The sequence below is a fragment of the Panicum virgatum genome, chromosome 8K (assembly GCF_016808335.1).
Source record: "Panicum virgatum strain AP13 chromosome 8K, P.virgatum_v5, whole genome shotgun sequence".
NCBI classification, from domain to species: Eukaryota; Viridiplantae; Streptophyta; class Magnoliopsida; order Poales; family Poaceae; genus Panicum; species Panicum virgatum.
The window spans coordinates 19,586,797-19,603,482 of NC_053143.1; the positions used below are offsets into that span (position 1 = coordinate 19,586,797).

Consider the following 16,686-nt stretch of genomic DNA (forward strand, 5'->3'; position numbering starts at 1 on the left):
CCAATAATTGGCCCAATCCACCGGCCACTTGTTCCGGTAAGCTTGCACGGGGCTCGGAGCCGTCTGCTTGAAGGCGAAGGTGTAGAACCCAAACTGAGGTTCCCCCTCTGTTGTCGGTCATTAACGACCAATTTTGACCGTCAACTCCTGCACAAAAGGGAACCACAAAGTGGAATAAATGCTAGCATAGGGTTTATTTATTAACAAATTCCACATATGGTGCTTGAGAATGTATGCAGGTGGTTTTGAACTAATTTCGCAGGTTTCAAGTACACTTTGGCCCGACATAATTCGCAGAAATTATCAGAGCACCGATTCAGGCTCAAATGGACCAAGTGTAGCCCAAGAACCCAGTTCAGACCACTCAAGACAGGCCAAGCCCAACTGGGTTAAGACAAGGAGGCCGAGGACAGCCTACTGGACGAAGCTGGGGGCGGTGGGCCCACCTGGCAGGCCGACCGACCAACTGGTCGGCCGACCAGGCCCATGGGCCCCACCACCTCAGCTTCGACATGTGGCGTCTCCCTTCTAGTTGCTTAAGTCGGTTCCAGGTGCTTCAGCCTGTGGCTCCCTCCTATAAATACAAGGGGAGGGGGTAGAGGAATGGACACACACACATCACACCCTCTCAACTCACCTTTCTCCCTTAGAGCTTGAGTCCTTCATCCTAGATGCTTAGGTAGACTAGAAGGTGTAGAAGAAGAGAGTGAGGAGGAGTCGGGGGAAGTGCCGGGTCTGTCAGCACTCTTCTCCGCTTGTACCTTGACGGATACTTATTCGGTTGTAAGTGTTCGAGACTTTCTTTGTTTGTTTATTTGGAATTAGAGTTTAGATCGCAAGTTATCATCTCTGCCTTATATTAGTTGATGTGTATGCTAGGGAGTAGCATTTGATCTTAGCTTAAGACCCCGGATAGAAAAGGGTAGTCTTGGACAGGGCTAAGGTTAGTAGGAAAAGGCGTAGACGTGGTGTCTAGGCTGGACTATACCACTCAGTTGTCTGATAGTCCCACGGTTTGTAGAGGTAGCCGGCAGGTGGTGACAACCCTGTTCAAGCCTTTTAGTAATCCTCCATGTTCGGATATCAGATAGAGCACATATTGGAACTACCGGTTTGCATAAGTCGGTCGATACCTTTAGCTCGAAGTATAACGGCGACGTGATCTCTTCTTCTAGGCATAGATTCTAGATATAGAAAGCCCTCTCTTCTGTCTTCTCCACACCGGCGCGTGTGTCCTTGGATGAGCCTGAACCTGTAGATAGCGTACTCACGCTCCTCAGTGGATACGATACCCTGGAATACTCTTGGGTGAAAGCTACAGCGGTATCCGTGCGCTTGCGGATTTTATTCGTGACGTTGCAAAATACCAACACCCTCGCCGCTACCGCCGTCTTTCTTGTGCACTGTGATGCTCTTCAGCTGGTAGTGGATGCGGAACACTCGAGCGAAGGCTTCAGCGGTGGGCGCGACCCTGCCGGTCTTCGTGAGCCACATGAACAGGTTGAGCCTGACGAAGGAGGTGGGCGTCATCTGGTGGGTGTAGACCGTGAACAATTGGAAGATGTCCACGACCACCGGATCTAGCGGGAAGCGAAGACCCGCGGTGAAGAAGTCGCGAAACACCACCACTTCGTCGGGTTCGGGACGTGCCTTGCCCTGACCAGGGGAGCGGAGCCCGTACCTGGTCACGAGCAACCACCCCCCGAAGGATCATCCCCTCCAGGACTTCGCGGGTCATGTGGCTATGACCCAGGGCTCGGGTCGGCGGAGGCTTCGCACTTGAGCGGGGTGCCATGTCGGTGAGCGAAGCCATCGCGACGGAAGAATGAAGACTGGGAAGGCAAAGCAGGCGACAAGGAAAAACCGAGAGAGCAAGACGCGAGGGACAAGCGCAAGGGCAGAAGAGCTCACACGGAAGTGATCGCCTGCCCCCACCCCGCCCCCCAGCCCCTTTTATAGCCGGAGTCGCACGTCGGAGAACGCGCTCGGGCACGTGAAAAGATGGTGCTGCCCTCGCCTCCAACGGTCATGAAACAGCGGAGTTGAGGCCTCCAATGGTCACGCGCAGGGGTATCGGCATCTTTACACAAAAAGGCGGCTCCTCGATCCAAACAAAAAATTAAAAACAAAAAGCAGAAATAAAAATTATAATTAGTTACACAACACCCCTCGGAATCATGTTGAATTGCAGGTACTCCAAACGGTGACGGGCGAACGTTTGAGGGGTGGCGCTTCGAGCGCGTTGCTTCGCACGCGCGTGAGTCGGAGCCGCGCCCACTCGGAGGAACGGTCGCGGCCCCGAGGGTCTACTGTTGGCGATGCCACCTTCGCCCGTCGCCGAAGGGACTCGACCGCTTGCGAGGTGAAGCATCGAAGCCGAAGGGGGCACGTCCGAAGACCCAAGGGCGGAGGTCAGCGAAGAGGCGGGGTGTCCCAGCGAAGAGGCGTGCAGCGAAGCGGTCCCACGGAACTCCCTCGGAAGGGAGTCGAAGAGTGAGCCGATGAAGGCTATGGCGACGAAGGGGCGTGAAGCGCAGCAGGCCCGTTGTCAGGAGTATGAACGGAATGTTGAGTTCAGCCGTAATCCACTACACATTGTCGGTTTTGTAACATTAATAGAATACCCCTGGAATATTCCTAGATGCTGGCAGTTAAGGGGCGTTTGTGGGTTTTTAGGCCATTGAGTAGGTGGGCCGTTGGGCTATAAATACCCCATGTAACTAAATACCCCATGTAACTGTGTGATGGGACGTTGAATATAGAGCAACTTCTCCCGTGCATTGATTTTTGTGCTGCTACTGTGGTTGTAAACTTTCTTTCAAGGCTTCGCCCTCGTTGTCCGGGCTGTTGTGATACTCCTTCACTTTCGAAGGGTATCCTCCACCAACATATTATAGTGTAAATAAATTACAAATCGGATATATAGTTACGTAGATATTAGCAATCGAAGCTTAATAATATTAGCTCTCACGTTTTATTATGTGTGAATACTACAACTATTATTTAAATACTACAACTACCATAAAAATAATATTTCATGAAAACATAGTCGAATGGGATCTTGTTTTATAAATTTAATTGCAAGAAATATTATAGTGCAAATAAATCATAAAAATGATGATTCAAAGTTTCGTAATCCCAAAATGTGGAGAGGTATAGTAGCCAATCGGAGTTAGGAATTGTTTCTGAGTTGGTAATTAACTGGATGTTCCACCCGTGACTGTTTTGACACGTACAAGCACCTCCTTTTATCTGCGCTCAAAAAATCGATTGGCGTGGTGCCAGGGGAGGGCATCGGCTGGGTGGGTGTTCAGACCTTCTCCAACGCAGCCCCAAGCTACGTAGCATCGGATCTACCGTACTAATGCACCAACCTAAACAACGTTTGGTTTACCTAGAAAAACTTCCCCCACAAGATGATCTTTCTAAATGCACCCCAAAAAATGTACACAGAAAACCAACTGCATGCAAATCAACCGCCAAGATTAGTTCTCAACATATTCTCTCTCATTACTCGCTCACAGTCCAACGATCACGATCAATTGTATGGTCCTCCTCCTCCCCTCCCATCTATCTTCCGAAATTAAAAAATAAATAAATCGGCAGCCTGTTGGCATTTCTAACATCGCTGCTAAAAACGGATATAAAACCTATCTCCAACAACGGCGCCAGAAATGATGGTATATAAGTAAATCAGATTTTGCTCGAATATCACTTCCTTGGGTGGAGTTAATCTCACCCACGATATGCTCAGAGGTCAATCCACTACATTATCAGCACTACTTGAACTAGGTTGTCATCCCCATTAGCAATGCCTAGGGAATGCATGGATATATCCATGAACATGCCACTTGTAAACTAAATATAATAAAGATGATATCCGCAAGCGCACAGATAGAAAATACCATTGCAGCATTTTAACTAGGAGTAAACCGAGTATCGTTATTTATATTTTACCACAGGGAAGGGAAACTTTTGAGTTTTAATGATTTATCTCCTTGCAGTAGAGTAATGTAGAGTAAGCCATAAAGTATCGAGTTACTCAGAACAGGAACAAGTCACATAATAAAGGATAATAATAATGTAATAACTATCAAGTCAAATATTATAGTAGGCCACTAGCTCGTATCATAATAGCAATAATAGCATGGTATAGAAAGATAGATGAGATACCCTAAGTTATTCTAATCATATGTCAATGAATACTACAATCAGTGCAATACACCTAGCAATCATGGCAAGAAAGAATTACACCTACACATAATGAACATTACTAAGAAAGATCAAGAACAGAGCAAGTCTCCCATAATAATAAAGCTCAACTAGCCCTACATACCGGGGTGTGGACTACAAAGGATTCAATGGTTCTGTCACATCCACGATCTACCACTAAAACCGGAATGTAGGGTGCAATCGCAGGAAAACAATGTACATGCCTACACTATGTTCATCACTCACCCAAGGATCCATTGAATGAGAGCTATACGACTTCATGCTTGAATATAAGAACAATCTAACTATGCTAAGCATATAATCATAATAAACACCAAACAATATAATCTTGAATATAAGCATTGAATAGATCAAAGTCATAACCATTGTAGCATAATAATAAGAACTTACAAGTAGATACAATGGAGAAGAACTAGCTTCTTGATGACTCTCGATCTGGGATTCGAGCTAAACTCGCCTCTCTCTAGTTCTAATCTAGATAGCTAATGCTCTAATTATGGTGGAACTAGGGCTTGAGATCTTGAAGACTTGATGACTTGTGTTGTGTATATGAATTATGAATTAGGGTTTCGCCCAGGGTCAAGTTATATAGTCCATAGCGATGAACATGAGCCATTGGATCAAACCGACTTAAGGGACGGTTTCGATTAAGCCTCAAGGTCGGTGGAAAGTCCTGGTCAAACACGGGAAGGAGTGGCCACGTGGAGGACACGAGCGTGCTCCATGAGAGCATGGCCGTGCTCTGTCAGCTGCCACCTGGCCTGATCTTCCACGTGTGATCTTCTCATGTCTTCTAGTGTCTTCTTGACCACCTTTGCGATTTGATTATGATCTGGATACGTGATTTTCTGGTATGGCTTGATAACTCTCGCTGTTTTCCTGGATAACCCCTGCAGAAATATATAATCACCAAAACTCGTGGAATCTGTTAGTCCGAACCCTATCTTATCAAGATGTTATGTTTCTAGTCCATTTCTCATGTTATTTGATGATATAATTTTATATGATAACATGTCAACAAACTCCCCCTAGCTTACCCTTTGCTAGTCCCTAGCAAAGTTAAACTTAGAGTTGGATCAGGAGTTGCTACTACACTTTCACACGCCTCAAAAGTACACATTCTTTCAAACAAAGATTCTCCTCCGGATCAAAGTAGACTATCTCAACTTTCAACTCAGTCATTTTAACCATGGACAAGTAGCCTTTTCTCGGGTCTTGAGAAATTGAAAGATAGAATAGACAAGTGAAGTACTGTGTTTCCAGTCTTCGATCAACTATTATCCTGGAGTTTTTGTAAGTTTTCAAAATAAAACTCAGAGTTCACAATTGTATGACCCTCTCTGTCTCTCATATATGTGGTATTTTTGGATCCTCTCTAAGGCAATAATGATGTTATGCCTTCTCTCCTCTCAATGAAAAATATATATGTGGTATTTTTGGAATAAGGCAGTAGTACATTGCCTTCTCTCTCTCTCTCTCTCTCTCTCTCTCTCTCTCTCTCTCTCTCTCTCTCTCTCTCTCTCTCTCTCTTTCTCTCTCTCTCTCCTCACCCTATATCTAATGGCTCACCCTATATCTAATGGCTGATATATGGAGTTCATAGGTGGGAGGCTCTCATACTTACTTACTAAGCATATATTGTAAAGTCAAACAATGGATCCAAAGCAATGAGTCATACAATCAAATCAAGGTGTGCATGTGTATAGCTGGATGTATGGGATATGATGTACATGGTGGCTAAATGAGGTGGAATGAATATGATGATGCCTATGGTGGTAATGAATGAGGATGAAAGACTAATTCTATCTTAGCTCCTTGAAATAGATACATCTCTCTTTTGGGAATTTGGAAACTTTGAGAGTACTTGGGCTGCATAACTTTCTATTCTTTTCTCTTTTTTTTTATGAGAGTTCCGGACACTTGTCCCTTTTTATTTCTCTTTCTTTTCTCTCTCCTTTTTTCAGCAACCCCAAGCTTCTTTCTATGACAATCATTGGAGAGATAAAAACAAGATAAATGGAACTTTAATAGAACAATGGAATGATTGGGTAGTGGATAAATATAGGGAATATTTTTGGGTGTCTACTCCCAGGGTAGGAGTAAAACATTTTTGGGTGGATCTCATTGGGATTACATGGGCTTTTATGTGGGCTTTGCATACTTCCGGATTAGAATCAGCATATTTGTGGATTGGAATGGAAATAGAGTGGAATGGAGTGGGGTGCACATGATCTCAAGTCAAAACAGTTTTATCTAATTCTCAGAAGATTCTAAGGTTGCAAGCTAGGTACTTGAAAGGAATTACAACGGAGAAAATATTCATCATCTCCAAGCATATTACTTTAGAGTTCACATTAAATTGAGCATAAACAAACTAGTGCACTTCTCCATTATTTTATTCTCACACTCTAATAACGGCATATATAAAGACTCATACTTTTTATTAGGTTTCAAAAGGTTATGCATCTTTTTATTTCTTTTCAACCTAAAGCAAACTTATGTGAATATAGCTAATAATATTGTAAGATATAGTGATACTTATCGGGATAAATGGGGGTTGCTCTCCCCCAAGCTGGATCTTTATGAGGGGTTCTTGATAAAGCAGGAGTGAGACAGAGTTGATGATGACTTGGGCCTCCTTTGGATGGCGCCTGAGTGCCTCCTGAGTGGTCGGTTTCCTTCACCTCATCATGTCTTATTCCTTAAATTCTGCTGAACTCAAATAGACAACAAAGCTAGTGGAACTAGTTAAGCGTTAGAAATATAACCACCTAGACTTTGGTTGCCTGAGATTATCATTAATGCTAAGCATAAATTCAGCAGAGTTAGTATTTTTAGATTTTGATATTTTATCATGCAATGAATCAAGATGCAACAGGACTATTCTAAATGAATGCATATTTATTTCATTTTTATGACACCACAGCGAGTAGTACTCACATGGGGCTTCAAGTGTATGCAAATGTAAAGACATATTTATTTTCTTTTCTAATGCAAATGTAACAGGTAATGATACTAAAGGAAAAATTACTAATGCAAAAATGACTAAGCAAATATGCTATGCAGATAAATACCGAATTACCTTTCGGCAAAGGTTGAAGTCTTACCTACTCCCATGGTACATCAGTGGTCACACAAGGTGGCACTGATGATGTAGACGATGATGAACTAGACTTCTTCTTTCTTCTCCAAGCCTTCTTCTTTGATGGAGGACTTACCTCAGGAGTGGTTTGTCATTCCTCCTTTTCTTCTTCAATCTTGTCGCTTACCTCTACGGGCTTCGGTTATTCGTCTTGATTGATTAATTTGCTTACATCTACGATCTCCGGTTCTTTTTCCTCGTTGTTGAGCAGCTTCTTCTTTTCAGCACAACGGCGTCTTCTTACCCTATTCTTGTTAGGTAATTCATATGCATTATAAGTAATAAAATTACAACGTACCTTTTCCTTGGGGAATTGGAAGTGGATCTCTCCTGTCCTAACATAGATGATAGGTTGTGTCGTGTTTAGAAATGGCCTTCCCAGGACTATGGGTGGATCGTACTCTTCTTCTCCCATGTCCATGACTAAAAAGTCAGCGAAGACATAATGACGGTCGATTCTTACTGGTACGTCTTTGACTATTCCTTCTGGCTTCCGAAATGTTTGGTCTGCATCTGCAGCTGTGTATACGTTTGATGCCAAGGTAATTGACCAAATATTAGTTCATATGTTACCTTAGCCATGAGGTTTATGCCAGATCCTGTGTCGCATACAACATTGTAAAAGTTAAATTGATTGATGGCGCATGCTATGGTCGGAGCTCCTGGATCTTCAAGCTTTGGTAGAGTCATGGGCTCAGCAGCATAGTCCCATTCTGAATGGTATGAATTTATCATCTTGACTGCCACTGTCTGCGTCTTGCTCTTGTTCTTATTTTTCTTCTTCTTCTTTTTCTGTTCTTCTACTGGTTTGAGCTTGTAAGAGTATGGTGTTTGGGGGTGAGCTGGAGCTTCTAATCTTCTGTTCTTGAAAGCAAACTTCTCCTTCTTATTTTTCTTCTTCTTTTTCTGTTCTTCTACTGGTTTGAGCTTGTAAGAGTATGGTGTTTGAGGGTGAGCTGGAGCTTCTAATCTTCTGTTCTTGAAAGCAAACTTCTCCTTTCTCCCCTTGATGTCGAAGATGATCTTCGCATTGTCAGCGTAGATGATGGCCTTTCCGGTGCTCAAAAATGGTCGTCCCAAAATGATTGGGGAGTTTTCACTTCCTCCGGTTTCCACTACTACAAAGTCTGCAGGTAGGTAGGAGTGTCCTACTTGCACACATACGTCTTCTAGTATTCCCTTGGGGTAGCACAGTGACTGACCTGCAAGCTGCAAACACATGGTTGTGTATAATAAAGGTTGACCATGTATTTTCTGATAGATTACCTTAGGCATAATGTTGATAGTTGATCCAAAGTCACAGAGGGCATTCTCGAAGGTGTAGGGTCCAACAGAGATGGTGATGAATGGCCTCCCTGGATCTCCTCTCTTGGTGGGCATCGAGTCGTCAATCCATCCTCCTGGCGATGGTTGCTTATAGTAGAAACCTGCATTAAAGATATGGACAAAATTTACTGATTCTAATTCTTTCAGCTGTCCCGGAATCTTACCTGATGTGGTCAATGGAATAGATTGAGCTAGCTGAGAGATCTGAGATTCTATCATTTTATTGAAACTATTTTGGCTCTTAATAGTGGAAGAAAACCTATCCATTCTATTATTAATGTTTTCTAACATTTTATCATTAGAAGCTAGTTTCTTCAATAAATTTTCCATAGTTTTACTTTGATTAATGACTAGCTCTCTCAAGGGTGGTTGATTGAAACTATTGAAAGAATTATTACCTCGATAATTACCTTGGTAGTTACCTGAGTAGTTGCCTGGGTAGTTTGGCCTTTGTTGGTTCCATCCTTGATTCTGTTGAGGATGGTAGTTGTTGTTATTGTTGTTGATGTAGTGCACAGCCTCTTCAAGTTCAGGGCAGTGGCTGCCTATGTGCCCTGTGTTGCCGTATTCTTCACATGTCATGCGAGAGTCGTAGATTTGCATGACTTTCTTCTTTTTTGGGGCTCTTTCCTCGAGCCTCTTCATGAATAGGTCCATCTTGGCAGACAGCATGTCTACCTCATTGAGTTGGTGCATTCCTCTCTCTTTCTTGCGGGGTTGACATTCCTCGTTCCAACCTTGGTTAGAGGCCATCTTCTCCACGAGATTAGTAGCTTGAGTCAAAGTGAGCGATAAGAAAGCACCTCCAGCAGCAGCATCCATGGTCTCACGGGTGCTATTAGTCAGCCCGTGGTAGATTGTTTGCATAAGTAACCAGTTCTCCATCCCGTGGTGTGGACATTCAGAAATATAATCTTTAAAGCGCTCCCATGCTTTAGGGACAGATTCATCGTGCTGTTGCTGAAAACTTGTTATCTTCCCCCGTAAGGCATTGGTCTTGCCTATAGGAAAGAATTTAGCTAGGAAGGCAGTAGAACAAAGTGACCATGTCGTAAGTTTGTCTTTATTAGCGTAGAACCACTGCTTCGCCCTTCCCAAAAGTGAGAATGGAAAGAGGCAGAGTAGTATGGCATCAGCTGGTACATCTTTGATTGTAAAGGTGCTACATATCTCCAGGAAGTGTTAGAGGTGAGCACTAGCATCCTCGTGTGCCTTTCCACAAAACTGGCTAGCTTGTACCATGTTGATCAAGGCAAGTTTGAGCTCAAAAGCTTTGTCTCCCACATCAACATACGGCCCAGTACAGATGTTGGCCATAGTTGGTGCAGAGAACTCACGGAGTGTCCTGTTAGCCATGTCTTCAAACTCTAGTATTAAGCTTTGCCTGATGGTTGTATCTTCCGACTTTGAAGGTGATGGGGTCTTTCTAAACTTGGTTCTCGCCCTTCTTAGTAACAATTCTAGATCTGAAAGGTAGTTGTTCGGAAGATTTCTATTCATATATTACCCTGCATAAGATAAACAAAAGTAGACAAAACAAGGGTAAGCCTGTTTGAGTAACGATAGATGGGGTTCTCAATACATTACGTGATGCCAGGAGATATCATTAAACTTTATGTGATGTGTTTTTGTTTTGCCTTTCACCCTTCCCTGGCAACTGCGCCAAAAATGCTTGTTGGCATTTCTAACGTCGCTGCTAAAAACAGATATAAAACCTATCTCCAACAACGGCGCCAGAAACGATGGTATATAAGTAAATCAGATTTTACTCGAATATCACTACCATGGATAGAGTTAATCTCACCCACGATATGCTCAGAGGTCAATCCACTACATTATCAGCACTACTAGAACTAGGTTGTCATCCCCATTAGCAACGCCTAGGGAATGCATGGATATATTCATGAATATGCCACTTGTAAACTAAATATAATAAAGATGATATCCGCAAGCGCACAGATAGAAAATACCATTGCAGCATTTTAACTAGGAGTAAACCGAGTATCGTTATTTATATTTTATCACAGGGAAGGGAAACCTTTGAGTTTTAGTGATTTATCTCCTTGCAGTAGAGTAATGTAGAGTAAGCCATAAAGTATCGAGTTACTCAGAACAGGAACAAGTCACATAATAAAGGATAATAATAATGTAATAACTATCAAGTCAAATATTATAGTAGGCCACTAGCTCGTATCATAATAGCAATAATAGCATGGTATAGAAAGATAGATGAGATACCCTAAGTTATTCTTAATCATATGTCAATGAATACTACAATCAGTGCAATACACCTAGCAATCATGGCAAGAAAGAATTACGCTTACACATAATGAACATTACTAAGAAAGATCAAGAACAGAGCAAGTCTCCCATAATAATAAATCTCAACTAGCCCTACATACTGGGGTGTGGAGTACAAAGGACTCAATGGTTCTGTGACATCCACGATCTACCACTAAACCCGGAATGTAGGGTGCAATCGTAGGAAAACAAGGTATAGGCACCATGCCTACACTATGTTCATCACTCACCCAAGGATCCATTGAATGAGAGCTATACGACTTCATGCTTGAATATAAGGACAATCTAACTATGCTAAGCATATAATCATAATAAACACCAAACAATATAATCTTGAATATAAGCATTGAATAGATCAAAGTCATAACCATTGTAGCATAATAATAAGAACTTACAAGTAGATACAATGGAGAAGAACTAGCTTCTTGATGACTCTCGATCAGGGATTCGAGCTAAACTCTCTAGTTCTAATCTAGATAGCTAATGCTCTAATTATGGTGGAACTAGGGCTTGAGATCTTGAAGACTTGATGACTTGTGTTGTGTATATGAATTATGAATTAGGGTTTCGCCCAGGGTCTGGTTATATAGTCCATAGCGATGAACATGAGCCATTGGATCAAACCGACTTAAGGGACGGTTTCGATTAAGCGTCAAGGTCGGTGGAAAGTCCTGGTCAAACACGGGAAGGAGTGGCCACGTGGAGGACACGGGCGTGCTCTATGAGAGCACGGACGTGCTCTGTCAGCTGCCACTTGGCCTGATCTTCCACGTGTGATCTTCTCGTGTCTTCTAGAGTCTTCTTGACCACCTTTGCGATTTGATTATGATCTGGATACGTGATTTTCTCGTATGGCTTGATAACTCTCGCTGTTTTCCTGGATAACCCCTGCAGAAATATATAATCACCAAAACTCATGGAATCTGTTAGTCTGAACCCTATCTTATCAAGATATTATGTTTCTTGTCCATTTCTCATGTTATTTGACCATATAATTTTATATGATAACAAGTGTCAACACACCCTGGCCGTGCTTTCTGTCCCGCCCCGTCGGCCCCGCCGCAGCCTCCTCGACCTCCCCGTCGTCACCGCGATTCCAGCGCGTCGCCCACCCAAATGTCCCATCCCCTGCCTCCGCGCCACGGGCCGCCTGCCGCCGCTGATGAGGAGGCTGACCGCATCTTCCTTGTGCCCCTCAGGTGAGCGCACGCACCTTAACCCTAGCCGCCCGAAGCTGGGTGGCGTGCCGGCAGGAATGGAACAGATCCTTGCAATATGGCCTTCCCCAAATCGTGTGTGTTCTCCTCCGTCTATGCAGCAACTCGAATCACCGAACTCGATTTACCCGAACCTTCTCTCCTCCCCATCTGCATCTCGCACAACACCTGGTGGCGGTGCGGCTGTCCTTGCAGGAACGGTGCTCGCGGCCGCGGTGATCCCAGGCCAGGCATGGTGCATGACCTCTTCATCAAGATTTGAATTCTTTTTTGTAAGTGCTCAATTTCAAATTAGATGATGTTCTTCTCCAAACGTATAGTTTCTTCAATATTTGTGTTAGTGTTTCCTGGCTTGGACTGCAGGTTGGAGCAACTGGAAAACCAAATATATGTTAGCGTATTTGCAGTGCAAGTCAAAGTGAATCTGTACTTGTTTCGCAAAAAAAAAAAGTGAATCTGTACTTGTTTTTCCTGGCTTGGACTGCAGGTTGGAGCAACTGGAAAACCACTGACGAATGTTGCGTCAGTTGGAATAGGTGGTAGCTTTGTTGGCCCTCTATTTGGTCATACTGCGCTCCACACTGGTAAACTATTGAGTTCTTTTTTTTTTTGAGTTCTTCAGTCCTACGTAGGTTCCATAGAAACTTTTATGCGTTTCAAACTGACATGCCTAGAAAATATTGCAATCTTCAGATCCAAGCAGCAGAATGTGCGAAAGGCCGACAACTGAGATTTTAAGTGTGTATTTTCAAGCAAGCTCATTATCATGTTTTAAGTAACCATGTATCTATTGATTATTTGTAACATCTCTTGTATTGAGCATTAGTTTGATGAAAGGTGGAATGGTTTTCTTAGTTGTGTCTATTGTACACGTGTACCTGATGTGTTGACACCTATGCTTCCATGGTCTTCACATAATGAAGTTCATGCTCAAGACTAAGGTAGGTGGGCTTGATACTTCTGGGAGTGGTGTCAAGTTTACTGTGGAGCCTGCTGCTGGTGGAGAGCAGAGTGTGCCCAATTCCTCTCATTGGCCTACAAGCTGAGCAGAAAAGAACGCCTCTCCTGCAGCAGGGATCTTCTCTTCAAGGCTGTGAAAGTGAGTCCCCACCTCTCTTCTCGACCGAATGAAAACAGACTCAAATGGACTAATTTCAACTGTGATAATTGCTACTCTAATTTGATCACGGTTTAATATTTGTGTACAGGCGGCATACATGACAATGGTGCAGCCAAATGAAGCAAACAAGACCATGCCCATCTCCGTGAGCTTGGCCTCAAAGCCGGTTGAGGAGGTGACAATGCAAATATTTCAGAGATGATAACATGGTACCTTTGGGTGTTATAGCCCTCCAGTAGCTCCATTTCTTATTCGATTGCTTATTGGTTATCTGTTCCCTAGGTTTCAGTGTGATAGTAGATTCAGACAAACTATGAGCTTAAAGTTGGATATGAAGGAAAAAAAATGAAGACCAATCACTTGAGAAACCTAACACCATTTCTCTTTCAGTTCAGGTTCAGGGACACATGACATGTAAGAATTCATGGATGCATTGAAGGTTTTGCAGGTGTACTGCATGATTGATGCCATCTCGGTGGATGTTCTCATTACAGAATTGGCACAAAACCGAGTGGTATATACAGCTCTGTGTATTTTTATTGTTGCCCACTGTGTGAGTCTGCCATACGGCTGCATATATATTTTGTTTTTTATGCAGGCTGTTTTTTGTTTGATTCCAAACATAGATCATGGATGCATGTATGTGTTGTACTAGCAGGACCACTGAATTCAATCTGATCTTCTTCTTTTTTGTGCAAGTGAAGTGGAAATGATATTCTTTATTTGGAATGAGAAGAACTGATGGGAATCCTCTGACTTATGTATTGTCACTCTGGGTTCATGAGTGCAGGCATTTAGAAATTGTTATAGTTGGCTAAATGTTTCAAATGTATTTTTTTGTTAAATTTATCTGTATAATTTGAATAGTGTATTTGTGTGTGTTGTGTGTACATGATAAAATTTCTATATGAACATGATGCAATTCTTAATTGTTTTGCTGTACTCTGTTTATGTGACGACATAGTTTGGTTCTTTTTTTATGAGCACCTATGAAATGAAGCCGTGGCGTTAGCCCCGATGCTGAATTTACCGTCGCCCGTAACTTTTCTTCCCACCGGTTGATTCGTCCAACGCTCTCACATGGCGGGGCCACTACACATCTTTTTTATTGCTAGTCCTTTCGTTCTCGGTCTTCTCAGATCCAGAACCATCGTCCTTTTCTTTCACTTTCTTCTGGAGCATGCTGGGGCGCCAGGATGCAGCGGGCCGACAACCACCTATGGCGGTGGCGCGCTCCCCGGGAGGGGCGGCGGCGGCGCGCTCCCTCGGAGGAGCGGCAGCGACCCTCTCCTGGGCGAGCTCCGCAACGGCGGCGGCGTGCTTCTAGGAGAGCTGCAGTGGGTGAGCTCCCGGCGGGCGGCGGCGATGCTCTCCTCGAGAGGACGGGCGGCAGCGGCGCGCCCTCGGGAGGAGCGGCGGCGACCCTCCCCTGAGACGGGGTGAGCTGCCCTGCTCGCCCAGAAAGTCTTTTTTTCTTTTTTTTCTTTTTTTGATGCAATTTTTTCAAAAACTTTTTGTCCCGAGCTTTTTTATTTTTGGATGCAAAATTTTCACCTCTAGCTTTTTTTATGCAAAAATTTTTACCCGAGCCTTTTTTTTCCTGGATGCAAAAATTTTCTCAATTTATTTCTCAAAATTTTCTATTACAAATTTGTTCTCGTCAAATTTTTTTCTGTTTCTGCAATTTTTCTCTTCAAATTTTTTTAGAAATCAAAAGACGACAAAAAAGTTGCTAGAGAAGGAAAAACAAACTGTTGGAAAATCGACCGTACGGAGCACTCCCGTACGGTCGCCCGGAATCTAGCATGGCCTGGCGTTAGCTATACTAGTAGAAAAAGTAGGTGCTCCATGGTTGTTATATCTGCGTGCAGAAGTACATTTGTTTAGAAAGAAAGTGGTCCATACTAAAAAAAGAGAGGAAATAAAAGTGACTTATGATGAAAAGAAAAAAGTATCTTTGAAAACTACAAGTAGTAATAATTTCCATTATGTGAATAATAGTCTTAATATTTTCTAGTATATGTCCATCACTTTATTTACTCCCTCCGTTCTAGAAAACATGCAACTATAGGTTGCGTGACGTTAAAAGTAGTGTATATTTGATCAAATTTCTACTAGATATTATTCATATTTATGACTTTAAATTAATTTATTAAAAAATACATTTCATAATGAATCTAATGATATTTATTTGATAACATAAATATTGATAGTTTTTTATCTATAATTAATCAAAATTAAGATACTAAACCATGATACCGTTCTAGAATTGCATGGTTGTTTTGAAACATAGGGAGTACATCGAAACCACTGCGAGTGTTAGCGCCCTCGTGCATGGGCCTGCTTTTGTCTGCGCACAGCAGATGGGTTCGGCGTGGTCCTGTCAGACAGAGCTGCCTCGCCATTTTAGTGGACGACGGGCAGCTACCGCACCCCCGGTGGGCAGCGGCACCTGTTTCATATGCCCGCTATCGTACCCCCGGGGGATAGCTGATTCACATGGAATCACATCCGCTATCACCATTTACCATATTTTAATTGAATACGAATATGGATACGAATATTTTTTAATACGAATACAAAATGGATGTCTTGGATTCGGATTTCTATTCGGATATTTACTCGACTCAACTCAATGTGTATATTGTTAAATTCAACATATATGAATAAAATTTTACTACTAGTTCATCATTAACTGAGGTTAACTAAATGAATGTACACTTCTAATAATCTCCAATATCGAAGTAAACTAAATTATAATGGATATTATTTACTAAAATAATAGATCAAGTGAAGAAATTCAAATAAAAAGTGTAGAAAACAAATAGCCATTTTGCTTTATCAATATTTTTGGAATTACAAAATTACTACACAAGTAGAGGTTAAACTATTTGTGTATATAACATAGACAAGGATAGCTCATTAAAATAATATAGTTCACTAGTACTGGTTTTCTTAACCGTGGCGGTTTTTGCAACCGCCATGAAGCTTAGGCCACGGTTAATCGTAGCCTTAACCATGGCGGCTTACCAACTGCCACGGTTAATCCATTAATCTTGGCGGTTTTTAAAGGTAACCGCCACAATTAATATGTTAACCGTGGTGGTTTGTTTAAGGCGATCACCACGGTTAATATATTAACCGTGACGATTTTTGTTGCGCGACCGCCACGGTTAAGATTTTCCAGATTAAAAAAACATTTTCGAAAACATTTTGAAAATTCTGTTAATATTACAATACATTACATTCAAATGACAAAGCACTTAGTTCAAAACAAAAGATAAACATATATCACATTCATTCATATGTCCTCGTCCTTGTCATTCCACGACCTCCAACACTTAGTT

General features: G+C 42.5%; 1 protein-coding gene, 1 long non-coding RNA gene and 1 other non-coding gene across 4 annotated transcripts; all 3 read left to right on the forward strand.

The window, feature by feature from the left end:
• The first annotated feature begins 6,444 nt into the window (after window positions 1-6,444).
• Window positions 6,445-9,101, forward strand: LOC120644146. Of its 2 annotated transcripts, none has more exons than XR_005663454.1 (2): window positions 6,445-8,095; window positions 8,413-9,101. It is a non-coding gene; the product is annotated as an uncharacterized LOC120644146 (long non-coding RNA). The 2 variants fall into 2 exon arrangements; XR_005663453.1 differs by having other exon boundaries at window positions 6,446-8,095; window positions 8,418-9,101.
• Window positions 9,102-9,584: 483 nt separating this feature from the next.
• LOC120646594 lies at window positions 9,585-9,692 on the forward strand. Its single transcript, XR_005664496.1, has one exon. It is a non-coding gene; the product is annotated as a small nucleolar RNA R71 (small nucleolar RNA).
• A 2,365-nt stretch (window positions 9,693-12,057) lies between these two features.
• On the forward strand, window positions 12,058-13,073 carry LOC120644147. The gene is made up of 3 exons (XM_039920708.1): window positions 12,058-12,491; window positions 12,707-12,803; window positions 12,913-13,073. Exons 1-3 carry the CDS (start codon window positions 12,165-12,167, stop codon window positions 12,996-12,998), a joined length of 510 nt encoding a protein of 169 aa, XP_039776642.1. The 5' UTR covers window positions 12,058-12,164; the 3' UTR covers window positions 12,999-13,073.
• The last annotated feature ends 3,613 nt before the right edge of the window (window positions 13,074-16,686 follow it).

Coding starts and splice junctions, on each gene's coding strand:
- LOC120644147 (XM_039920708.1), top strand. CDS start 12,165: ATGAGGAGGCTGACCGCATCTTCCTTGTGCCCCTCAGGTGAGCGCACG. Junction 12,492..12,706: donor CAAGATTTGAATTCTTTTTT/GTAAGTGCTCAA, acceptor CTTGGACTGCAG/GTTGGAGCAACTGGAAAACC. Junction 12,804..12,912: donor TCATACTGCGCTCCACACTG/GTAAACTATTGA, acceptor TGCAATCTTCAG/ATCCAAGCAGCAGAATGTGC.